The 27,366-nt window shown below is 37.6% G+C and overlaps 1 protein-coding gene and 1 pseudogene across 1 annotated transcript; one reads left to right on the forward strand and one right to left on the reverse strand.

Moving 5' to 3' along the window:
* Positions 1-5,965: 5,965 nt before the first annotated feature.
* LOC116105699 lies at positions 5,966-13,783 on the forward strand (annotated as a pseudogene).
* Positions 13,784-14,877: 1,094 nt separating this feature from the next.
* LOC116105722 (phospholipase D delta-like) lies at positions 14,878-20,431 on the reverse strand. Its single transcript, XM_031392130.1, has 10 exons — positions 19,472-20,431; positions 19,173-19,289; positions 18,727-18,921; positions 17,878-18,198; positions 17,713-17,781; positions 17,395-17,545; positions 16,961-17,109; positions 16,227-16,373; positions 15,568-15,768; positions 14,878-15,256 (listed from the first exon to the last, which is right to left on the reverse strand). The coding sequence occupies exons 1-10, from the start codon at positions 20,336-20,338 to the stop codon at positions 14,960-14,962; spliced, it is 2,514 nt and encodes an 837-aa protein (XP_031247990.1). The 5' UTR covers positions 20,339-20,431; the 3' UTR covers positions 14,878-14,959.
* Positions 20,432-27,366: the final 6,935 nt, after the last annotated feature.

Below are 27,366 nucleotides of genomic sequence, written 5' to 3' on the forward strand. Positions count from 1 at the left end.
CCTCAAAGGCTAATGGAATACGCTTAACTCTTTTTCTCCCCTTTGGTGTCTTCTTGAATGGTGGCTGGATGATAATGTCAGCCATCTCTGGCGGCACTACCCACTGCTCTTCTGGAGGCACCAGATATATCGTTTCTGAATAAGCTAGCATGTAGTGATATGTCATATAGAGAGGGGAGCAAAGTTCCATGTAAATTCTTGAACCAAAATCCAGCTTCTGTTGGTGTTTTAGTGCTGCTAGTGCATGAGGACAAGGTAAACGTTGAATGTCAAACACTTTACAGCTGCAAGTTTTTCTAACAAGGTTAAGCTACGATGGATCGCTTAAGCGATGCATGTGATGTGAAGAACAAATCTGCAGGTGCATGACGTTAAGCGATCGGTGATATGTTTTACGGAATTTCTTTTTTTCCGCATGGGTTGAGTAAAGGCTATATACTAAAATCGTAAGTGATCTGCGATATCTTGGAGTTACGAATGTTGGTCTGTTTCCCAGGATGATTATGCGAATCAACGGATTCGTAAGCGATCATGCAACCTGGCAGAATCAATCAGTCCAAGGCACGATCGCTTAAGCGTCTGTGTATCGCTTAAGGATCCTCGTTACGAAAAAACTTTGTCGCTTAGCGATACAACTTAGCACCTGTTCCGTTATTACATTTATATTAAACATATAGTTCTTTTACACGTCAGTATGAAACCTATAGGGTTTACGATTCGTTCAGTGCACCTGTTCCGTTATTACATTTATATTAAACATATAGTTCTTTTACACGTCAGTATGAAACCTATAGGGTTTACAATTCGTTCAGTGCACCTGTTTACGGCTATGCTAAACATATGGGGTTTACAATTCGTTCAGTATATTTTTATATTTGTTTGCTTAATTATTTAAGAAATATTAGTATATTTTTAATTAATTTACGACCCATTAAGTGAATTAATTTAATTAATACCGAAAAGTTTAAAAATTAACAAAAACACCCCCACCCACCCAACTTCCCAGATTCTGGCTACCGCCGACAGCAACAAACGACTGAAAATGGCCGGTAATGGCCAGTTGTGACCTTTTCCGGCCAGATCCACCGTGGATGTGGTCGGAAAAGGCCACATCTTGCCGTCATGGACTTTCAAATATATGGCCGTCGTTGACCGTCAACGACGGCCATATATTTGGCTGTCGCAAATGGCAAGATCTGGACTTCTCCGTTCGTCTACGGCCAGTTCTGGCGGATCGTCTAGCCTTTTCCGACCACATTCGTGGTCGATCTGGCCGGAAAAGGCCATATAAAGGCCCTATCGGCCAGATCCGACCACTGTGCATCGTAACGCCCTTTCCCGGTAAGATTCCAGCTCCGGTGACTAGAATCTGGCACCGTGGGTAGGTGGGGGTATATATGTTAAATTTTAAAACCATGTGCACAAGAATCGCTTAAGCGATACAATGGATCGCTTAAGCGATCATGTGATTGGCAGAAGCAAATCAGTCCAGGTGCACGATCGCTTAAGCGATCCTGTTACGAAAACACTTTGCCGCTTAAGCGATACACTTAGTCGCTTAAGCGATCGTGGGCAATATATACTTTTGCACCTTTTCTCCTGAATTTTGACAAACTAAAATTACCAACACGTATTAATTCCATACTTTTTCCTCAATTTGACAACCTAATTCCAAACTAAAATCACCAACAAATATTTAGACCATGNCTTGGCACCATAAAGGTAATGTCTCCAAATCTTCAATGCAAAGACCACCGCTGCCAACTCTAGGTCATGAGTAGGGTATCTCGTCTCATACTCTTTCAATTGCCAAGAGGCATATGCTATCACCCTACCTAACTTCATTAACACAGCGCCAAGTCCTTGCAAAGAGGCATCTGTATAAATGTCATAATCTACACCCTCCTATGGTAACATTAACACAGGAGCTGTTGTTAATCTCTTCTTCAACTCTTGAAAACTCTCCTCACATGCTTTTGACCATGTGAAATGAGTTCTTTGCTTGGTAAGAGTTGTCAACGGTTTAGCCAATTGGGCAAACCTAGCTACAAATCGTCGGTAGTAACCTACTAGGCCCAAGAAACTTCTAATCTCTTTTACTGTCTTCGGCCTCTGCCATTCAAGGATTGCCTTCACTTTACTCGGATCTACCGAAATCCCTTCCTTAGACACAGTATGGCCTAGAAACAATACTTGATCAAGCCAGAATTCTCACTTGGAAAACTTAGCATATCATCTATGAAAACCACTATGAATTCTCCTTTCCCTTAATTGTTGCAACACTAATCTCAAGTGTTCCTCATGCTCTTATCTCGACTTAGAGTAAACCAGGATATCGTCTATGAAAACCACTATGAATTGATCCAAACAATCATGGAATACCCGGTTCATCAAGTCCATAAAAACTGCTGGGCATTAGTCAAGCCAAAAGGCATCACTACAAATTCATAATGCCCATACCTTGTATGGAAAGCCATCTTTGCTACATCTTGCTCGGCCACTCTTGCTTGATGGTACCCTGGCCTCAAATCAATTTTGGAGAACACTGCTGCTCCTTTCAACTGATCAAATGGATCACCAATATGAGGTAATGGTTACTTTTTCTTCACTGTTACTTTATTGAACTCTTCATAGTCTATACACATCCGTAGTGACCCATCTTTCTTCTTCACAAAAAAGATTGGAGCTCCCCAAGGAGAATGACTCGGTCGAATAAAGTCTTTATCCAAAAGCTGTTGGAGTTGGTTCTTTAATTCCTGAAGCCCTTGAGCGTTTTCTATTTGGTATAATCAATACTATGTTTACCTAGACAACATAGTGGATCTCGCCAAAAACTTGATGAAAAAAAGACCAAAAAGCTGCATAGGGCCTTTATGCCGTTTTACTTAGTTTTTTACCCACCAGTAATAGGTCTCGATAGTGGGCGAATCGAGCACTGGTTTTCAAGCGTTTTCTATTTGGTATAATCAATACTATGCTTAGAGAGACAACAAAGTCGATCTCGTCGAAAACCTGATGACAAATAGACCAGAAAGCCCCATAGGGCCTATAAGCCATTTTACTCAGTTTTTTCAGCCACCAGTAATGGGTCACAATTGTGGGGGAATCGAGCACTAGTTTTTTAGCGTTTTCTATTTGGTATAATCAATACTATGTTTACCTAGACAACAGAGTCGATCTTGTCAAAAACCTGATGACAAAACGACCAGAAAGCCACATCAGGCCTATACACCGTTTTACCGAGTTTTTTCAGCCACCAGAATGGGTCTCGATTGTGGGCGAATCGAGAACTGGTTTTTGAGTGTTTTCCATTTGGTATAATCAATCCTATATTTAGGGAGACAACAGAGTCGATCTCGTCGAGAATCTAATGAAAAAACGAACAGAAAGCCGCATAGGGCCTATATGCGATTTTACTCAGTTTTTTTAGCCACCAGTAATGGGTCTCGATTATGGGCAAATCGAGCACTGGTTTTTCAGCGTTTTCAATTTGGTGTAATCAATACTATGTTTACCTAGACAATAGATTTGATCTCGCTGAAAACCTGTTGAAAAAACGACCAGAAAGCCGCATAGGGCCTATACGTCGTTTTACTTAGTTTCTTCAGCCACCAGTAATGGATCTCGATTGTGGGCGAATCGAGCACTGGTTTTTGAGCATTTTCTATTTGGTATAATCAATACTATGTTAACCTAGACACCAGAGTCGATCTCACCAAAAACCTGATGACAAAACGACCAGATAGCCGCATAGGCCTATACCTCGTTTAACTAAGTTTTTTCAACCACCAATAATGAGTCTCGATTGTAGGCAAATCGAGCACTAGTTTTTGAGTGTTTTCTATTTGGTATAATCAACACTATGCTTAGAGAAAGAACAGCGTTGACCTCACCGAAAACCTAATGACAAATAGACCAAAAAGTCGTATAGGGCCTATAAGCCATTTTACTCAGTTTTTCAGCCACCCGTAATGGGTCTCAATTGTGGGCAAATCGAGCACTAGTTTTTTAGAATTTTCTATTTGGTATAATCAATACTATGTTTCNTCTTAAATGCTGTACTAAGGGTTCAAATATTTTAAAAAGAATCTGCACATTCGCATATTTGGTCTGATGTATCGCTTAAGCGATCATGGTTATTTATACTGGATCACTTAAGCGATCAAGTCGCCATAACATGGTGTCCCTACCATCTCTAATACAAGTCACAATAAGTCCCCAGCACCAAACCCTACTAAGTAAAATCTTCCTCCAAGCCCATGAAGCCCCAGAAGTAACTCGGATATGCCAAAAGGACCGACCACGGAGGAGAACCGAATGGGCCCAAGAAGACCATATAGAAGATCTATCAGTAAGTAGCCTCCAAACATGTTTGAGAATAGCCGCCCTATTCCAATCTTGGATCCTCTTAATCCCAAGGCCACCCTCCGTCAATGGATAGCAAACAGAAGACCATGCAACCTTAGCACCAGAATGGGACAGAGAAGTACCCTTCCAAAGAAATGAGGCCAAAATACTCTCAATCCGTCTAACTGTAGCTACCGGCAAGAGAAACATGGAGGACCAATAAACCTGTATGGAGAAAAGTACCGACTTTATCAACTGTAGTCGGCCTGCATAGGTCAAAGATGCCGACGTCCATAGTCTAATCCGAGAGAGAATTCGTCCATAGTATAAATAACCATGATCGCTTAAGCGATCTTATGCCATTTACTGATCGCTTAAGCGATCTTCTCCCATACAACAGACTTTAACCAGATCGCTTAAGCGAGCTTATGCCACATACCTGATTGCTTAAGCGATCTATCTGCTGCATTACCAGACCTACCAGATCGCTTAAACGATACACCAGATCGCTTAAGTGATCCATCATACCCAGAACACATTTTCAGTCATCTCCACCTACAATCGATCCATCATACCCAGAATAAATACCCAGAACAAATTTTCAACAAATTTCACTCCTTTCAACCTACATTACATCAAACACAACCCAACAACCTAAACAACTAAATCAAAATCATAACCCAAACCCCATCCATTATTAAATCTTTGTAAATCTAAATATAAAATGTAAAAAGGAGATACACATACTTAGGCGAAATGTCAGGAGGAGGAGGAGGGGGATCTTTGCCGGAGAAGATGTTAATGGTGGAGGAAGAAGAAAGTGTTAATGGCGGTAGAGATGCGGAAGAAGAAGATGTAGAGGAATGAGGAAGAAGAAGATGTACAGGAAGGAGGAAGAAGAAGAAGATGCAGAGGAAGAAGAAGATGTTGACGACGCCAAGAAGAAGAGAAGAAGATGCAGGTAGAGATGCGTTAATGGCGGGAGGAAGAAGAAGGTTTTTGGGTTTATTTGCAACAATTTCGGGTTTGTGGAAATATAGATAATTTTGAAAAGATTACATTAATCCTAATTAAGCACTAATTACCCGTAATCAATAATATGACTATTTAGTTAACATTTCAAAACTTGATAGCCTTTTAATTAAATGTAAACTTCAAATGTCTTTTTAATAACTTCCCCCCCAAAAAAACAAACCGCCCTATAAAGTTAGCCAAATATATGAACCAAATCAACCTATAAAATATGTAAACAAGTGGGACATTGAATGCATGAGTTTCTTTAATTAATCAGTTTTACTAATGAAGATTTCCCATGTCGTCATAAATGGTTGATTAGCATGCAAGTACAATCACAACCGTGTTTTATTTGATCTTAAAACAGCTTCTTCGAGGCAGTTTCCTCATAACATTCTTCTTACTGCATCCAAAGTTGTAGATTCCACCCATTAATGCGCGCCCTTTTCAATATGATCTCTAATTTAATACCAGAGAGTATATTACAAACATCAAACATACCTTCTGATTTTTTTTACCCTAGGGCTCATTGAATTCAACATCAAACCTTCCAAAATGTTGCTGCTATTCTCTCTCTCTTTTGCTAGTGTGTGGTAATGTAGCCATGGCAACATCGAGTTCAAGCAGTAGCACCTCCACGGAGAGGCAGATTAGTCAGACACCAACATGGGCTGTTGCTATTGTTTGTGCTGTTATCATCATCATTTCTGTTTTCTTGGAAAAAAATCTTCACAAACTTGGAACTGTAAGTTCATTTACTTTTCTTATGCTTTTAGAAATTCTTATCTGCCAAGAGCTTCGTCATGTTTGTTCTATAACTGCCTTGACCCTTTTAATTATCTTGTTAACTTGTCATTCCGGTTCTTTATATTGTTATGTTTGGTTCTCTCTTTTTTTCCCCCTTTTTTGAGGCATAATAAACATTAAATTTCTGGTTTACATGTTATGTGTTTGAAGTTCTTTGATTTTCATTCCTCATATTGCTACTTAGTGCTGAGTTTTTACTCACTTTAGTCATGATTTAAGATTGGATTTTTCAACGGTTATACTAGTAAATATGTAAGATTCTCAATGTAGTTCAAATAGTGTTTGTTAATCTTAGAATGTTGTTGTATTCGGCCATTTGATTGACTGTGGGTAATTTACTGGAATACAAATTCAGGTTCTTACAGAGAAGCACAAGCCGGCTTTGTTTGAAGCCCTTGAGAAGGTCAAATCTGGTAAGAAGAAAAATTTTCTTCTATACTTCTGGTAGTTTTTTTGGGTGGAAACAAAAATTGGTTGCTTAATTGACATTAATATGTAATTTTTGCAGAGTTGATGGTTCTGGGATTCATTTCGCTCATACTCACTTTTGGGCAGAAGTACATTATCAAGATATGTATCCCTTTCAAGGTTGCAGGCACTATGCTGCCTTGCGTATCAGATAGTGTGACTGATGGAGAGTCAAGTAGCGAATCAGAACATCGTAGACGACTCTTGTGGTTTGACCGTAGATACTTATCTTCTTCAAGTACAACTACTCCTGCATGCAAGTCGGTGAGTGCAAATAGAGCTCAAATTATGGTTCCTTTCTACATTTTCCTAAATTGATAGTAGGTACATGGTATGGTGGAGATTTATGTTGTGACTGGCATGTATTGTATTTTCTTTCTTGCAATGTATGAGCCATGACTTTTTGTGGTTTGAAAGATTATGTTGACAACCTTCAATGCAGTGTTTTACTGCCAACATGACCAATGGTGAATTTTCTTTTCCGGTTTTTGGAGTTAGGTGGGTGCCTCGGGGTGACCTTGGTGCTACAAGCCAAAGAAAACTTAATATTAAACTTATTACGCATAGATATCTTTCATGCCTTAGCAATCTTTCGATATGTTTTGATTGCCGATGCATATGAAATCTAGCTGTTAATTTGGGAGCAAGTAATGTGAAAAAGAGAGAATTGTTATTGATAAAAAGAAAGTCTGTTACATTTCGTTTATATACAAAGAAATAAGCTTATAACTGTCAACTAACCACCTATAACAACTTCAACTAACTACAGCTCAGTATAACTAATTTCTAACTAACTAAGCTTCCTCCTATATACCAACTTGAATCTTATCACTCCTCCTCAAGTTGGCATCTTATGAATATTTTTCAGGCATAACTTGGACAGAAGCGTCTCATGCTGTAATCTTCCCAATCCTTTCGTCATCACATCTGCAAGTTGTTCTCCAGTTGGTATGTATTTTGTGATGATCAAACCACTTTGAATCTTCTCTCTTATAAAATGACAATCTATCTCTATGTGTTTTGTTCTTTCATGAAACATGGGGTTTGCTACAATTTGTAATGCTGACTTATTATCACAGTAGAGCAACGCTGGGATTTTGGCTTCATCATCAAGCTCTTTTAGTAAACCAATTAACCAAACTAGTTCTGCAACAGTTCCATCAATGCTTCTATATTCTGCTTTCGCAGATGATCTTGCTATAGTATTTTGCTTCTTTGATTTCCAAGACAGAAGAGAATCTCCCATCTTAATGCAGTATCCTGATACTGATTTTCTACTAACGGCACAAGAGGCCCAATCTAAGTCACAAAATGCTATTAATTCTTTTGTACTTTTTGCGGACATAATCAACCCAAGAGCTGGTTCCTTTTTCACGTATCTTATGACTCTCAATGCTGCTTCTAGGTGTGATTGTGTAGGAGTCTGCATGTGTTGACTTAAATTTTGGACAGCAAATGAAATGTCTAGCCTGGTCATGGTTAGATATAATAACCTTCCCACCATCCTCCTGAACATGCTAGGATCTGTCAGCAGTTCATCCTTTTCATCCGGTGGAAATCTTTGATCAAACTCATATGAAGTCAATTTTGAATGTTGTTCTAGAGGAGTGTCAGCAGGTTTTGCAGTAGACAACCCAGCCTCCGAAATTAATTCCAGTGCATATTTTCTCTAGTTCAAAACCATTCCTTGAGAGGACCTAGCAACTTCAATTCCAAGAAAGTATTTAAGGTGACCAAGATCTTTGATTTTGAAGTTATCCTGCAGTATAAACTTCAACTGGTCTATCATCTTAGTGCAGCTTTCTATTATCAAAATGTCATCAACATAGACAAGCATAATGACTATGTTGCTTCCTTCTCTTTTGGTGAATAATGAGTAATCATACTTACTCTGCAAGTAGCCATTTTTTATCAAAGCTTCAGTAAGTTTTTGATTCCATTGTCTACTTGCTTGCTTCAATCCATACAAGGTTTTGAGCAATCTGCAGACTGTGTGATTCTCCCCCTGAGTGCCAAATCCTTGAGGTAAAGACATGTAAACCTTTGCATGGAGATCCCCTTGCAAGAAGGCATTAAACACATCAAGTTGGAAGAGTGGCCAAGCATGAATGGAAGCCAAGGCAAGAACTGATCTGACTGTGACCATCTTTGCCATCGAGGATAATGTTTCTGTGTAATCTATGCCAGCTTGTTGGTTGTAGGCTTTGGCCACAAGCCTGGCTTTGTATCTTTCTAAAGTACCATCAAAATGGTAATTTACTTTGTAAACCCATTTGCAGCCTATAGGCTATTTACCTGCTGGGAGAGGAACAAGCTGCCAAGTTTTGTTAGCTTCTAATGCATTGATCTCAGTTTACATTGCAGCAATCCAATTAGGATCCTGAGAAGCTTCAGTAAATGAGACGGGCTCTTTGATCCGAGATGTGGACGAAAGGAAACACCTGTAATATGGAGAAATATGATTATAAGAGACAACATCTGAAATGGAGTAATGAGCTGAAAGGGTGATATAATCCTGCAACCAAATTGGAGGTATGTGTGATCTGGTAGAACGTCTGATGTTTAAAGGAACATCAGAAGTAGGTACTGGAGCTGAGGATGGTGTTGATGTTGAGTCATCAATAGGAACAGCAACAGCTGAGGATGATGTTGAGGTTGAGTCATCAATAGGAACAACAGGGGAATTATCAGCAGTAGAACCTGGACTGAAGGTGTAATATGGTGATGGTGGATCAAGAGTGTCATAATTAATAGGAGTAGTGAAAGTGTCATCAGAAAATGTGCTACTGAAAGGATCACTGGGAAATAATGGAACATGAGAATGTTGCTGGAACTGGAAGGGAAAAATGTCCTCAAGAAATCTGACATCTCGGTTGACAAAGAAGCTAAAATCTTGCAAGTTGAGTAACTTGTATCCTTTTTGGGTTGAAGAATAACCCATAAAAACTGATGGTATGGCCTTGAAACCAAATTTATCTCTGGAGCGCAGATTAGATGCATATGCCAAGCATCCAAATACCTTGAAATGATCAATAGAAGGAGGAGAACCAAAAAGTATTTGATGAGGTGAACTTCCCTGGAGTACAGCAATAGGAAGCCTATTGATGATGTAACAAGTGGTGAGTATGCATTCTCTCCAGTATTTAATTGGAATGGAGGCCTGAAATCTCAAGGCTCTAGCAACATTAAGTAAGTGCCTATGCTTCCTTTCTACTACCCCATTCTGCTGGGGAGTATATACACAAGTTTTCTGGTGAATAATTCCAAGTGAAGTGAATAATGCAGAGCATTGAGAGTTGAGAAACTCCAAACCATTATTTGTCCGAATGATCTTGACAGAGGCTGAGAATTGATTCTTGATGAGAGTAAGAAAGCTCTTAATATGAACTATAACTTCATGTTTATTTGTCATGAGAAAAACCCAAGTAACCCTGGAATGATCATCAACTACCGTAAGGAAAAATTTGTGATGATTATGTGTAGGAGTATGATATGGTCCCCATACATTCATATGCAACAAATGAAAACATGCAGGAGCTCTTGTAGTGCTAATAGGAAAGGGCTTTCTTATATGCTTGGCAAGAGGACAAACATCACAATGGTATTCAGCATCATCAGAATTAAAATTTCTTATTTCAGAAAAATATCTCAGTTTTGCATATGGCACATGGCCAAGACGTTTATGCCAAAACTGGCTTATAGAAACTGAACATGAAACAGGTAAGGTTTTATTCAAAGTAGAAATGTTAGCCTTGGATGCATGAGAAGGCATGAAGAAGTAGAGACTCTCTGATTCTTTACCAATCCCCAGTATTTTGCCATTGGAGAGGCCCTGAAATATGCAGAAATCAGGATAGAAACTGACAAAGCAAGATAAGTCTTTGGTGAGCTTTGATATAGAAATCAAATTAAACTTGAAATCTGGCACAAATAAGACATTAGTCAGTTTTTGATCTGGACCAATATTACAGGATCCAATATGTGTTACGGTTGAATGATGTCCATTGGGTAGCCTAACTGTGGAAGGAGAAGCTATCCCCATCAATTTGTTCAAAGTGTTTAAAGAAGCTGTCATATGGTGACTAGCACCTGTGTCTAATATCCAGCAAACTCCATGATCAACGGATAAAAAATAAGAGTGAAAACCTGCCATGTTGACATGTGCATCATTGGGAGGTAATACGGGTTCCTTCTAGAGCAATTTCAGTATCTCTACATACTGCTCTTTAGAGAAGATTGGAGAAGCTGCTGCTTGAGTGTTGTTTTGAGGGGCTGTGGAACTATTGTGATCAAAGGATTCAGTAGAGGTAACATTATTTGCTGAAGATTGAGTAGGATTCTTTCTTCTGGTGAACTTAAAATCAGCAGGATAGCCAATGATTCTATAGCAATTATCCTTTTTGTGTCCCTTCACATGACAATGTTCACAGGTTATATTCCAATTCTTTTTAGGTTTGACTGATTGTTGGTTGGATAAAGAATAGAACACTGTCGGTTCAAATGATGATTCTACAGCAACAGCATTGGTTAAACTTCTGTGGCTCTCTTCAGTGACGAGCATGGAGTAGGCTTGGTTGATAGATGGTAGAGGTTGCATCATGAGGATTTGGCTTCTAGCATGCAAGTAAGTTTCATCTAATCCCATCAAGAATTGTAGTAACTTTTGATTTTGCATGTGATCTACGTAATCCTTTGACATAGAACACTCACATGAAGGAAGCTGGACAATAGATGAGTATTCATCCCATAACACTCTTAGTTTGGAGAAATATGTGGAGATGGACGAAGTTCCTTGTACTAAGGTGACAATTTCTCTATGCAACTGGAAAACTCTAGATCCATTCACCTTATCAAACCTTTCTTTTAAATCTTTCCATACCAAATGTGCACTAGATGCATAAACGATGCCACTTAAAAGTTCTTTAGTAACTGAATTCATGATCCAGGAGAGAAGTATAGCATTACATCTATCCCATTGGTTGTGCAAGCTAACTGGAAAGCTATCCTTTGTACAAGTTCCATCAATAAAACCAATCTTATTTTTGGCTAACAATGAAATTTTCATAGATCTACTCAATAACGAGTAATTATCAACACCAATCAATTGAAAGGAAACAAGAACAGCACCTGGAGTATCAGAAGGATGCAGATAAAGTTGATGATTGAAATCGATTGATGAACTTGATTGATCACTTCCATTATTCGCAGAAGACTGTATTTCTCCATCTGCACTAACAGCTGCCATTTTGGAGGAATGAAGATAATAGCTTCTTGATCAGATGAAACGAGATCAAAGAAGAAATTTTTGACAAACGAAATCCATAGGAGAAGAAGCTAACGAAGCTAATGAGACAGATCCAGAGGAGAAGAAGCTGACGAAGCTAATGAAACAGATGACTAGGGTAGAAGAAACTGATAAACAGTTTGAAAAATTATTGATGAACAGAGTGAAGTTCTCTGTGAATTTCCAGAATCCTCAAGCCCTAGAATTGTGGCTCTGATACCATGTTAATTTGGGAGCAAGTAACCTGAAAAAGAGGGAATTGTTATTGATAAAAAGAAAGTCTGTTACATTTCGTTTATATACAAAGAAATAAGCTTATAACTGTCAACTAACCACCTATAACAACTTCAACTAACTACAGCTCAGTATAACTGATTTCTAACTAACTAAGCTTCCTCCTATATACCAACTTGAATCTTAACATTAACTTGTGTGTTTCTAGATTTTAATTAAATCACAAGACTTACGACATCCATATGCATGTTCTTTTTGTTGAATGTCTCATGTAGTCATATAGAAAGTTAGGACTATAAATTTGTTTTGAGTGATGAATGAAATCCTGGATAATGCAGTATGAACCAAGCTTCATCTCCTGGTATTCAACTTGAAGCTTCTATGGAAAATTTATAATTTCTCATGCAAGGTATATGTTACATGGAAACATTGTCCTACTAAGATGCAAGACCTAATGTACTTTTACCCCCTAAATTTTGACGGTTGATACCTTTTATGTACTAATCAAAATCCATAAATTCATGTAATAGCTAATCTGTTTTCTGTCTTCAGGGGTATGAACCGCTTATATCAGCAGAAGCATTGCACCAATTACACATCCTCGTATTCTTTTTAGCAGTCTTTCATGTCTTATACAGTGCTGTTACCAGGTTGCTTGGGAGGCTAAAGGTATGAAATCTGTCCAAAAAAACTTGCCATGATAATCAATTATGATGTTATCTTTTCCCTCTAGTAACTACTAGATTTAGTTACTAACCAATAGTTATATTGGACAAACTCGCGGCTGGAAGAAGTGGGAGCAGGAGACTTCAGCCCATGACTATTAGTTCTCAAATGGTATATTATCCGTGAGAAACTGAATATTTTTCTTTTTGCTTCAGTCGTAAATGTTGTGGCTTGAAATTTGGAGTTTGTGGCCTCGAACATGATTATGCCATTTTTATATCTCAAAACCTGCATTTATTTTCATCTTTAAAGCTAATTGAGATCTTTATTAATATGCAGATCCTTCTGGACTCAGACTTACTCATCAAACATTTTTTGTAAGAGCACACACCAGTTTCTGGACCAAGCTTCCTATCATCTTTTATATTGTAAATCGAATGTTCACACCTCTCTTCTGTTTCTGAAAATAGTAAAGCTCTTATAATTCTTAATTAGTAATACGATTATTTTAAGTTGGCTTCAGAAAACATTACAATACAATATATGTTAATATCTCTATCTCAATTGTAAACAATTTTTTAGGTCTGTTAGTAGGTCTGACTACTTGACGTTGTGCAATAGATTCAGCAATGCGAGTTTTCAGTTAAACAATTTACAGTTCTTAAAGTTAGGAAAGTTGAGTCTGTGGCACTATCTTGACCATTCTGTATTAATGATAGGTTCATTTAGCTCATGGAAGCAAATTTAACTTCTAAAATTATATTAAATAATCATTAGAGGACGACTTCAAGGTAATGGCAGGAGTAAGGTAATACTCTTTTTATTAATGTGTTTCTTATCATGCTATGTTCTGCAGTTTTCTTGTACCACTCTTGCCTAATCAATTAGATATAGAATATCTTTCTGTCCTGACATTTTTTTTTATTGTGGGCATCATTTGTGCTTTTCTTGCATAAACATTAAAACTGTATTTGATGCATTAATCTTAAGTACTTGCATATATGGGTTGTGATTAAAAATTGCGTGTCAAGGGAAGGACTAAAAATTATGTGTCGAGGGAATGCTTCTAGGAATAAATTTTTTTATATGTAAAAAGTAAAAAAAGAAAAAAAAAAATTAAATATGTTGTAGGAGGTTCATATTATGGCATTTTGGAAATTTAAATTTAATGTAACTTATACCTAAAAGAATGAGAAATCTTAGATTTAATCTCAGAATATTTACATTAAAGTTTGTGTTAGGACAAACCAAATGGGTTGTGCATGTGTTAATACAATCCCAGTTTCAATTATGGTTTACCTGTGTAAATTGACCTGGACACTAAGAAATAGAAAACTCTTCAATCTATTACTTTTATTTTATTATAGAGTTAAGATCAGATTTGATGTAATGACAAAAACCCCTTAAAAATACATTATCATTAGAATTTTTATTATTTCAAAACTTTAAATGAATTTCCTAGTTTAATTAAGTTAACCTTACTATTTAATGGGATGTGATGTTTTAACTTAAATTTATTATTTAAATTGTTAACACAATTTCATGACAATTGATTTATTACAATTTAACAGATAACAGATAATAAGTAAGATTCTGAATGTAGTTCAAATAGTGTTTGTTAATCTTAGAATCTTCTTGTATTCGGCCCTTTGATTGACTGTGGGTAATTTACTGGAATACAAATTCAGGTTCCTACAGAGAAGCAAAAGGCGGCTTTGTTTGAAGCCCTTGAGAAGGTCAAATCTGGTAAGAAGATAAAATTCAGGTTCATTTGCTTTTCATTATCATTGATTTATTACAATTTCATGACCATTGATTGATTACAATTTAACGGATATTAGATAAAAATTGGAGGTGATTATTATCATTGTCATCTCATTTAAGTTAATAGATTGCAACCCATATATAATATCAAATCTATATTATCAGAAGCAATCAATGTATAATATCAACCTACCAAAAATATTTATGTGTTCCAAAGACAAGGATTTGATCAGTATTTAACTTAAAATTCATTTTTGATCATAAATCAGTCAAGGAGTTCAATTCTTCAAACTAGAAAGATAAATAAAAAAACCTGATTGTCTTTCCGATGTTTTTCCTCCAGCGTTTCAACAAACAAAATAATGGGAGGTGGAATTATGTGGTCAAAGTAGCATTCAAAATCCAGGAACGCCTTCCAATGACTTCACCACCTGTATCTGGAAATTTCTCGTGTCCCCGTAGAGGGCTTAATGTCCCATCAATCTCTACCGTAAGTGGATATTTTAGAAGGTGGCCCTGGAGTTGCGTGAAATTCTTAGTGGTGAATTTATACCAGTTGTCTCGAGCGATCCGGTTTACTGTCGTTACACAGTCCAAACTTTCAGGCTTCTCGAAGCAAGCCTCCAGCTCACCAAGATGCTCTGCCCAAAGTGAGTTCCTAAATCCATAGATCTGCACAAGGCACATTTTATCATGCTGGTCACGTTATGTATATATCACACAGAACGGCAGAATTACATCTACAGAATGGCAAGCAATTATCGGAATCTAAACATTCACACATAGCTGAACACATCATGTTAAGATATTATCAATCACATGAATTAAGGTGATTGAAGGGAAATCAATAATAATAAAGATGCATTCCATATTTCATCAAAATCATTTGAACTTGTTCAAATCTTTTGATCATGCTCTTTCAAGAAACAGTTAGGGATGAGTACCAAAATAAAGTTGGATGAATATCAAACAACTATACAGACCTGGCCATATGGATGCCTCTTGTTTTTCGCCCAAGCATGATGCGGCTGATATGCACCCATGGCTATTTCAGTGTCTCTACTGCCAGCCATTGATCTTTCATTAATGTTGGCAGATCCCACTATCACATATTCATCATCTACTATCATTCCCTTAGCATGGACATATATCATAAACCGCTGATGTTCTTGTGATTTAGATACCTGATAAATCTTTAATTAGTAACTATAATTTAAAAATATGTCCTGCTTCCTTTAGAAAACTTATTATATACACGAATGATTAATAGAGCTCGTATTTCAAAAATGTCATGCTTCCATCAGAAAATATACTTTAAAAGTTAAAAGATTTATATATGTTATGTACCATGATCATATATCTACCATAAAACATTTGACATCAACAAGTCAAACTGGAAATCAAAAGCACCAATTAGACAGAAAAGTTCACAAATTAACTACTCATGAAGTCTAAGGATTGCAATAATGCTTGTGACTTTTTCAAGAGAGAAAAGAAATAGCTAATAGAGATCTTATATTAAGAACAAGAAAATTATTTAGCCACAATAATTAACAACAAACAAATAATTTAGTCCTAAAACGAAAGTTGTATTACAGTAAGCTTAAAAAAGCACAAAAGGAATTCTCTTCCAAGTAAATACCTTTTCACCACTACTGGTTGACACATCTGGGTTTGCTTCCCGTTTACCAAGGCAATAAAAATTGAGGTAATCTTGTGGATGTGCATTCCTCTGCATATCTTTCAGTGCCTGTGCAACAATTCTATACATCATCTGCATTGTCTGGCTCTGCAAAGTGCAAATACGTGGAAGTTGGACAAAATAAATTCTGCATTGTTATTTTTAATATACATTTTCTTGACAAAAATGTCAAAACATCCGAAGAGAAACTAGAATGATGAAGGTATTAAAATAACAAGTGCTCATCCTATTTCCCAAGTATAAAGCTAAAGTAAACTTATAGAATCCAATTGGATAGCAACAACATAAAAGAATATACCAATTGAATTGCTAAAGAAGACATTTAGTGTTTAGAATAAAATTTTACCAGACTTCCCATTGTGTTTTTCAAAAGCCACAGTTATGTCACAATTCTAAACCCAAGTGAAGGAACCAAACTAAATCAGGCCAATTTATGAACCAAGATCATATTATATCTGGCATGGCAAAAGATAGAAGAGAGCCCTTAAACTCCGAACCAATAATTAAAAAAGAACAACACATTATTGTTTCGAAGCAATACAAGATAATACATTTTTGAAGATGCTAGTGAACAGGGTCGGTGAAACAAGAGTATGAATCAATTTGATAGTTAAATTTTATATGCAAGTAACAATTCTAGTTCATAAGTTTTGGGACATATATCAAAATAAAACCTGCCAAACCAGAATTTCTTGCACAGGGCAAGAATTTGAATCACCCTCAGGCCACATAGGTATGATAACATACACCGCAAATCTCTCATTAGCTCTAATTTTACTTTCAATCTTTCGTGCCAACTCCATAGGGATAAGGTTATCAGCTCCTGCTCATACAAGAACAGAATGACTTCAAAAAAATTTAGGGGGAATAGAAAACATAGTAATGGTTTATTATGTCCGCAATCTATTAACCGAAAATGTTACAGAGAAATGATGGCGTATTGAAATTTCTATATTAGCTCCTGAACACCTCTTTCAAAGATCCTAAGAAAATTTTGCAATTAACTACTTCATATTTGTGTGTTCCTTGTATTACAAAACTTTTGGTGTCAGACTTCTTGATAAGAAGAAAATATAGTACAAACAGAAAAGATCGATCAGATTTTAACCTGCATCTTTATACGATGGCCATGCATAAGATGATCCAATAAAATACTGATTTTCAATATATATGAAACGCTGAGCAGATCTGATGGCTTGAATGTATGCCATTTGAATGCTCTTGTCTATTACCGAGTCTTTTGCGCGGATAAGGTTCTTCTGCAAGAGAAGAATTCATTCAGGACTGATTGAGCAACAGATGAATGAAAGAGATTAAATTGTCAAGTCAATATCAAGTACCGGTCACGACCTCTAATATTATCCTCTATGGATGACAGATAGGATTTTCTATGTATTAAGAGAGCAAAGTTAGTTGATACACAAACCTGATTCTCAGCCTTGTTAACATCCTTTAGAAATCCTTCCAGTGATCCTGAGTCAATGGACCGGAAAATCTGTAAAAAAGAAAAAATTCACTAAGAATTAAAGAAACTAAAAATAACAAACCAAAGAATAAAATTTCATTCAATATTATATTTGCAGTGTATGACCTGAACATTCCAGGTTTCAGGATTTTCTTCCTTGGAAACCTGTACTACGTCGCCATCCTGTGGAACTAGTGTGGTTCCATCACTTGACACAGATACGGAAGGACTTAATATCGCTGCGATGCGCTCTATCTTAAGCAGAGAATCATCTTGCAGAGAATCGTCTTGCAAATGAGAAACCTTTTTAAAGTTTCGAGTGGATTTTGCGCGCGGAGTTGCTTGCCTCCAACACTGCTCAAAGTTTATACGAACATCATGTGCAGCTGGCCCTTCAATTCTGCAGTGCAAATCATGCCATGGCTGTCTTGGAGCCTTGGTTCCAGTCTGACACCAAAAAGAATTGTAAAACCAAGTGAAGAAAAAGAGCAAGAAAACAATAGCACTAGAACTACTTGCACATGAAGGACGTTTGAAAGTATAATCCTATACAGTTGATTTTGAGCTAAATAGAATGCATGGCCCAGTGTCAAACAATATAATAATGATTTTTTATAAATGTGATTATTTATTTTCAGACTGAGGCCAACGACATTTAATGAGAACAAAGTTAATCTTCACAGTTAACTAGATACATGCCTGAAACTGAAAATTCAGCACATGACCATGATTCAAACAGCATGGCAATAAAAGAATTCTTAAGAGTGGGTGCGTGTGTGTGTGGGTTGAGGGTGTCCTTTGTTATATTGAGAAAAGTAAATACACAAGTCTAAGAGTCCTAGCCAACAAGTAATATAATGGGTTGCAAAAATTATGCTCAAACGGAATTAGTATGCTCACATGGAAATAGTATGCTGTACAAAGAAATGCTGAAGTTAAACCAAAATATTTAATATTGGCAAGAAAGCCACTCACAGGATACGAAGGATTATGGAAATCATCCTTGAACACAGTGTTGAGATCACGAAAGAGACGATGGTCAGGGGTGTCATAGCGACCATCACAGAGATCAATACCTCCTATAAATGATGTTATCTTCCGATTATTACCGGATGCTTGTGTGTCAACAACAACACATTTCTGATGGTGTGTAAAGATGGTACTAACAGTCTGGACAACATCATCATACAAACAATTTTAACCCATCGTTAATTCTAAAAGAAGAAAACAAATGGTTTTCTAAAACTTATAGAAAACAAGCGATGACAGAACTATAAAAGATCCAACAATTATTATTTCAACTCAGTGTCAAGTGATTTTTGCGACATTTAATCAACATACATTCATACGAGCTAACTAGTCTTCTAACTATAACAGAGACAGCAATTTACTAAAATGAAAAATAGGGATATAAAACATGCCTGTTGTTTGAAAAAGCTACACTCCCTACTAGCATAACGTGGTGCTAGCACACAATTCACAGATGAATCCTTGAAAAACCTCTTCGTTTCTTTATCGTGAGTTGCCATCAATCCTACCTGCACATTTCAGCCAGTGAAATGTATAACCAATAGAACATGGAAACTACTTTTTAAAGAAGACTGTTTTCTCATTATTTAAGAACATGTAAAATTAGTTCCCAAATTTTGTTAACAAAAGTAGAAAGCCTAATATTAGCATCTTCACAAAATAAGCTGAAAATGTTGGCTTCCCTACTCACCGTTTTGACTCCGAACTCGTCACGGGATGTCTTATCCTCCCAAATCAACAACACAACTCTGACACCTTCCTGCGATTTATACTTCAGCAACTTACCGAGTGTCAAATCACCACCACTCGGCAACGGCCGAGTGGGCTCTCTAACGAGCTTAATCTTCACAAACACAGACCACCCCATAATGTAGATCAGATGACGAGCATCTAAAATGGCTTCGCAAATGTCCTCCCAGCACGTGCCTGGCTTATAAACCTGATCTCCCTCAAGCGTAACGTGAGGCAAGGACTCCTTCCTCACGTGAGCGTCCTGGTACAGCGTCACTTGATTTCCCTTTCGTAACGGAAAATACGTGTTTCGAACTCCTTCCAGCTTAGGATCACCGGCAATGCCATAGCGGTATATTGGATTTGTTTCACACGGCGTAAATTTCATCTTCAGTCGCAAGGCTTTGTGTGTCTTAATACAGCTGGATCGGACGATTCGGAACCATCCCGAGATATCCTTGCCGTTGGCCATTTTTTCCGCTGGAATTTTTGCCTTCCCAATAACCTTGGGCCCAAAGAAACTCTTGACTATAACTTGAAACTCGAGTTCAGTTGCAGGGTGAGCCAAGGGAATAAAAAACTGGTCGTTCCAGAATAGATTCTGAGAGTTCTTCTCAATGATACGAGTGCGCCCCAAAGTGGCTTGCGGCACTAACACTGTAACATAAGAGTCGCCGAAGATAGCCTTACGGGGGTCGAGGTTATTAAGCTCCTCGATTCCATCGCCCTTCCCGGTGGCCCAATTCAGAACCCTTCGAACCTCGATGATCGTAAGGACAAGATCACCGTGAAGATACGGGACGTGTTTATCCTCGGCGGTAGCCATGATGGAATGGTAACTTTCGACAAATGTATGAAACCGTAATGTCAGAGAACCAAATAGAGTAGTAATTAAGAAAAACAAACCGGAGATGGAAGTTCAAAAGAGAGAGAAAGTAAGAACGAAAGAATGATGAGATGGGAAGTGTTTTACTTATATTAGTGAAAGCACTGAGTTTGATTCTCTTTTGTAGTTCATTTCAATAAAACAAAATTAATTAAAGTGAAACCACTTGATCACCTTTGCACGACCAAATAAATAAAACATTCTTTGAATGAAATGATTTGATGTTAATTTGAATGGTCCTCATCTTCCCGCGACACTTCACGTGGAGTCGAGCGTTGCCGGCTGGTTAGTTTTTGTTTGTCGCAGCAGATTCTTCCGTACAATGTCAGAAAACTTCAGTCGAACAAAATGATAATGGAATCCAAAATATATCTGTTATAACCTAAGCCTAATAAGCAAATTCGCAACACAAACAACACACACAAGATTAAAGATCAAAAGAATCACACACACACAAGTCACAATTTTTACCGTGGTTCGTCTATCCAATCTTGGATAGACTACATCCACGTTGAGCTCCGAAATATGGAAGCCCACAGCACTAAGAAGATATTCAACGATTACAAGAAGGACAAGACTACAAATCTGCCAAAAACAGACTAACACCCACCAAGGCCTAATCACTCAAGAATCTCTCAATAATCTGCAAGAAACAGAGGACAAATACCAGCCTCTAGAAGGAAACGCAACCCTCTCTTAATCAACCCAGATTAACCCAGAAAGATTCTGCAACAAACCCAGCCCTAGTGTTTTTCCCCCTTTTGCAAACCCTAATACACAGACTAACAAAAACGCGTTCTATCAGTTTTTATCACTGTTGCTCTTCTTTATATATGTCTGCATTAGTAATTCTCAGCCCTTGGATCTGTCTTGATCTGACGGCTGAAGTTTGGTAATGGTCTTAAACAAAACGACCCCGTTTTGGCTTGAATATACTTAAGTGAAACGGCTCCGTTTTTGGCTTTACAATACTTTCAGTCTCCACCTTGAAGCCAACTTTATTCCTTTTAGTGCAGTGAGCTATCCCGTATTTCTTCTCAGCTCTAATNAGACTTTGACGGCACACGGTTCAAAACGTGAGGTGCAGTTTCTAGGGCATAACCCCAAAACGATACAGGTAAATCACTAAAACTCATTATGGACCTAACCATGTCAAGTAAGGTCCCGATCCTCCTTTCTGACACTCCATTGTGTTGGGTGTATAAAGAGGGGTGAGTTGTGATACTATCCCAAATTCTTTCAGGTACTCTGAAAACCCTAAGCTTAAGTATTCACCTCCTCGATCCGAGCGAAGAGCTTTAATATTTTTACCCAACATATTATGTACTTCATTCCTGAATTCCTTGAATTTATCAAAGGCTTCAGATTTATGTCTCATAAGGTAGACATAACCATATCTACTGAAATCGTCAATAAATTTGATGAAGTATAAATATCCACCTCTGGCTTCAACTGTTAGTGGACCACATACATCACTATAGATGATGCCTAACAACTCAGTAGCCCTTTCACCTTGTCCTGTGAAAGGAGACTTGGTCATCTTGCCTAACAGGCATGACTCGCATACCTCAAATGATTGAAAGTAAAAATTGTCCAAAACTCTAGCCTTTTGAAGTTTTGCAATGCGGGTCTTATTAACATAACACAATCTACAGTGCCAGAGATATGCCTGGTTTTGATTGCTATGTTTAGCTTTCTTGGTTTCAATGTTAAGAATATCTTTATTGTTTAAATCAAGAACATATATTCCATTATCTAACCTTGCAATTCCAAATAGAATACCATTCAAACTAAAGGACAACAATCCATTAGATATCTCAAAATGATGCCCTATATTATCCAAAGTGGATACTGAAATAATATTTCTAGAAATAGAAGGTACGTGATAATAGTTATGTAGTTCCAATAACAAGCCCATAGGCAAAGATAAACAGTAGGTCCTTACAACCAATATAGCCACATGTGCTTCATTTCCAACTCATAGGTCCACCTCTCCCTTGGCGAGCACTCTACTCTACCTTACTCCCTGAAGTCGTAGCATCTGACTTCTTCTTGCTTGCCAGGAAAGCCTTGCAGTGTTTCCTCCAGTGGCTAGGCTTGCCACAAAAGAAGCAGACTACTTTGCCCTTCCCTATGCCACTCTCAGGCCCAAGAGCAACCTGTCCTTTGGGTTTGGGTTTGGGTTTGGGCTTGGGTTTGGCCTTGGCCTTACCTTTACTATTGCCCTTTGCTTTACTGGCAGTAATCAGTAAAATAGGCTTGGACTTTTTCAAGTCCTGCTCTGTAGTCCTCAGCATGTTCAAAAGTACTGATAGGTTTTTCTCCATCGTGTTCATATTGAAATTCATTATGAATAGAGCATAAGAGTCAGGCAAGGATTGCAGAATGAAATCCATTTGTAATTTTGCATCCAAGCCACATCCCAAAGTCTCAAGCCTCTCTATATGCTCGATCATCTTGAGCACATAAGGACCAACTTGGACACCCTCAGTCAGACAACTCCTAAACAGTGCTTTCGACACCTTGTATCTCTCATTTCGAGCATTTGTTTCAAAAAGCTCCTTGAGGTGTAGAATAATGGAAGAAGCATCCATATTCTCATGCTGCTTTTGCAACATAGGTTTCCTCGATGCTAACATCAAGCATTGAACACTATCAACATCATCAAGGAACTTTTGATAAGTATCCTTAACTTCCTGAGTGGCATCAGGATAAAGCTCAGCCATGTATGGCTTTTCAAGGATATACAATTTCTTTTCTAACTTGAGTATAATCCGAAGATTACGATACCAGTCTGAGAAATTGGATCCATCAAACCTGTTTTCTTTCTCGATTATCGGTCACAAGTTCATAATGCTCATTTTGGTGAATCTACAATTGCAGAAAAGATAAAGTTATTATAAAGTTCATTATTATTTAATACGGTCTTTTATTAGATGATGCTCCCAAGCCAATAGCCCTCACTATTAACTCGAGAAAGCCCGTTGACTTTCCTAGTGGACTAAGATCTCATTCGGCCTATTTCAAACCTTCATTTTGGCGAACAAGCCAAAATGAGTTGATTAGGTAGGCCAACAAACTTAATCCACACCAGTTGATAGCTCCTACTATCAACCTCAAATGTGAAAAAGCCAACAAGCCAATCACACAATCCAATGGCTCTAACCATTGTCCTTAAGTGTTAATCGGTCACAAGCCCTTTGGTGATCTCAAGTCTAAGGATCACATTGTACCACCATTCGTTAGAGGATTTATCCATAACACTAGGTTACCATCCGTATCAGATCCTCTGGTGGGTTAGTCTAGTGAACTTGCTGCGTTATATCGGCCTATAGCAAGCACCCATGTGTTGCACTGGGTTGTCACCAAACAACCTTGAACAAGTGAGACAGTCACTGTCTTTCGATGGTCGTTCAACTTAATAGCCTTACCGTATTATCTGTGCCCTTACTTCAAATATACTAGGGCTTGGACGTTTCTAGAATGGCCACCATATGTGCTCATAGGTTCTCACTATCAAGATTTGAAACACTTGATACCCTTGTCACAGTTCTACCATTCTAAAGACATATATCTACAATTGCAATAATAATGATTTACCGATATAGGATAAAATGCCTTTTTACTATGATTAATGAACATTATTACAAAGAGTCGTCCTACATAATTGATTGGCTCTAGGGCATCTACTCTAACAATCTCCCACTTGCACTATAGCCAATCATTCATGTATTTAATACCAAATGATCTCAAGTGCTTTTCATGCTTCTGCTGCGACAGAGGCGTTGTCGTGGATCTGCAGATTGTCTCAGTATGTACTTTACTAATCTGCACGTCTTTCTCTCAACTATCTCTCTAATGAATGGAATCGTCTGAGTATGTGTCCTAGACTTCTGATGAGACCGTGGTTCCCTGGCTTGAGCAATTGCTCCATTTGTTGTCCAATAGATGTCTATAGGATCAACAATCGTAGGAACCACACCAAGTTCTTAATGAATTTTTTAATCCAGACTACCTCCTTGGCCGCATCTGACAATGCAATATACTCAGCCTCTATGTAGAGCCGCTCACAATGCTTTGCTTGGAGCTCTTCCAACTCACCACACTGTCATTGAGACAAAATACAAACCCTGATTGCGATCGATAATCATCTTTGTCCGTTTGGAAACTAGCATCACTGTATCCTCCTACAGTGAGCTTATCTTCCCCTCCATAACCAAGACATATCCTTAGTCCTCTTCAGTACTTAAGAATATTCTTGACAACCATCCAGTGACGCCCACCTGGATTCGTTTGATATCTACTACAAGTACTTAAAGCACATGAACATCAATCCAGTACAACATAGCATACATGATTGATCCAATTGCTGATGCATATGGGATCCTCTTCTTCTTATCCTCTCATCTTGTGTTTAGGATATGATTTTTTAGAGATAAACACCATGTGACATTAGAAAAATCCCTTCTGGATTCTTCCATACTGAATCTTTTCAGTACCTTGTCAATATATGCACTCTAACTTAGGCCAAGCACCTACGTGATCTATCACGATAGATCTTGATACCAAGGATTGGCTACTTCCCATAGTCCTTCATGGAGAAGCACTTGGATAACCAAGTCTTTACCAACGCAAGTTTGGTATATCTTCCCGATCAGAAGTATTGTCATCGACATACAACACTAGGAATGCTACTGTGCTCCACTCATTTTCTTATAACCACAGGCTCATCTTCGTTCTTGATAAACCAAATTCTTTACGGCCTTATCAAAGGATGTTCCAGCTCTTAAGACTTGCCTGAGTCCATAAATGGATCTCTGCGACTTGCATACCTTTTGCTTGATTATCAGAGACAAACTATCAGGTTTGTCATATACACATCCTCCTCAAGGTTTCCGTTCAGGAAAGAAGTTTTGACATCCATTTGCCAAATCTCATAGTCATGATATGCAGTAATCGCAAGCATAATCGGATGGATTTAATCATGGCAACTGGCGAAAGGTTTCTTCATAGTTAATGCCATGAATTTGTTTGAAACCTTTGGCAACCAGCCGTGCTTTATAAGTATCATGGTGCCATCCATGTCAGTTCTTCTTCTTGAAGACCTATTTACACCCTATGGGTTTTACCCCTTCAGGTGGTTCCACCAGAGACCACACTTGTTTCTGGTACATGGAGTCTATCTCAGATTTCATGGCTTCAAGCCATTTAACAGAATTTGGATCCGATATAGCATCCTCGTAGGTTCTGGGTTCATCGTCTTGGTAGACTTGTACGTCACCATGTTGAGTCATGAGATAACCATATCTCTCGGCTCATGGCGTACTCTCCTAGATCTACGTACTTCTATGCTACCTAAGGTGGTTCACTTTTATTCACAAGTTGTGGAGTAACCTCCTCTGATGTTCAACCGCTTCCTATGGCACATTATCCCGTCCTTCGTCTAGTATATCTTGTGGTTCTAGAACTTCATCGAGTTCTACTTTTCTCCCACTAGTACTTCTTAGAATATTCATTTTCTAGGAAGACACCAATTGACAACAAATTTTGCGCTCTTTTGGGTGGTAGAAATAGTATCCTTTGGATCCCCCACAATATCCATTACAGGATTTTGGGCCTAGCTTGTTCGAAGTCATTTCTTAACATAGCTTCGCAACCCCAAATCCTTAGATAAGATAAGTTGGGCTTTCGCCCATCCATAGCTCATATTGAGTACTATCGCTTATTCTGTGTTTCATTTTGCTTTCTTAGTTAAGATTTAATTCTTTGTTTAATTTCATTTTTGTTTTCTTTTTCATTAAAATTTGCTCCCACCAATCCAAAGAATTCGATTACTTCAACTTGATAACATTAGGAAACTTAGTGATTAGCTACAGTCCTCGTGGGAACAATATCCTAACCATCACTTTATTACTTGAGCGACTAGTGCACTTGCTAGTTTTGCATGTTATAATAAACACGCATCAAGAGTTAGTTGAGAGAACATCATTACACTTGCTCATGTGAATACAAAATCCCAATTGATTGATTTATTTACAAAAGTACTTGACTATGATACTTTTGTTTTCTTGAGAAAGTCCATTGGATTGCTTCAACTATGTAGTTTTTCATTTTTGTTGATGAATAAAGCATCAACATGCTACTTTTATTTTGCTTGTCAAGTCCTTTAATCTGTGCTAGAACTCTAATTATCATTCATTTTCTCTTATTTGTGTGCTAACTCTGGTATGTTGTGTCCACTAAGACTCTCTCTATAACATGACCTTATCTCATCAAGAGTTGTTTAGTCCATTCTTGTCACCATTATGAAAGAGTTACCTTGCCTGAAGTGTGAAAGCTACATTTTGGTTATGTTTTGAGAGCTATTTGCCCTTTGATCAAAATAAAAAGAAAAATCTTTATTTTCTATGTTGAAAAGGAAAAAATGAAAAAATATAGTAGGGCATGAGGGAAGGGGGAGTTTCTTTTGCAAAATATTATTTGGCCAATGTGTCATTTAACCCCCTTAAGGACACTATCACACACATAGACAAGCTTTTGTGACTATATCTCAGTTGTGTGTGATTAAGGAAGTGTTATTTTGATTGCATTATGTTGACAACTTCCTTATGAGTAATTGTGTCTTTTAAGGTTGAAAATTTGATCCATTAGGATGTTTTGCACATATTGATTGTCTTGACCTTCAAAAATTCATGTGAAGTATTTTATCAATTTAATTTTATGTTTTTTAAAATTGTTCAATAAAGTCAAGTCTTTTGAAAATTTCTCATGTTCCTTTGAGATGTTGCGTGATCACGCGATTGCCTATATACACTCACTTAGGATAGAGTTCTATTTTTAGTATAACTCTCTTTGGGGTTTAAGAATCACTGCCTACCATAAATGTTTTGCCCTAAATCACTTTTATTTGTTAGTGAACGACCCATTTACGCAGTGGAAAACAAAAAAACATAAATGATATGGATCGT

This window comes from Pistacia vera, unplaced genomic scaffold, assembly GCF_008641045.1.
Source record: "Pistacia vera cultivar Batoury unplaced genomic scaffold, PisVer_v2 Contig503, whole genome shotgun sequence".
NCBI lineage: Eukaryota > Viridiplantae > Streptophyta > Magnoliopsida > Sapindales > Anacardiaceae > Pistacia > Pistacia vera.

Coding starts and splice junctions, on each gene's coding strand:
- LOC116105722 (XM_031392130.1), bottom strand. CDS start 20,338: ATGGCTACCGCCGAGGATAAACACGTCCCGTATCTTCACGGTGATCTT. Junction 17,782..17,877: donor CTGAAACCTGGAATGTTCAG/GTCATACACTGC, acceptor TCTTTTTTACAG/ATTTTCCGGTCCATTGACTC. Junction 17,110..17,394: donor GCCATCGTATAAAGATGCAG/GTTAAAATCTGA, acceptor TTGTATGAGCAG/GAGCTGATAACCTTATCCCT.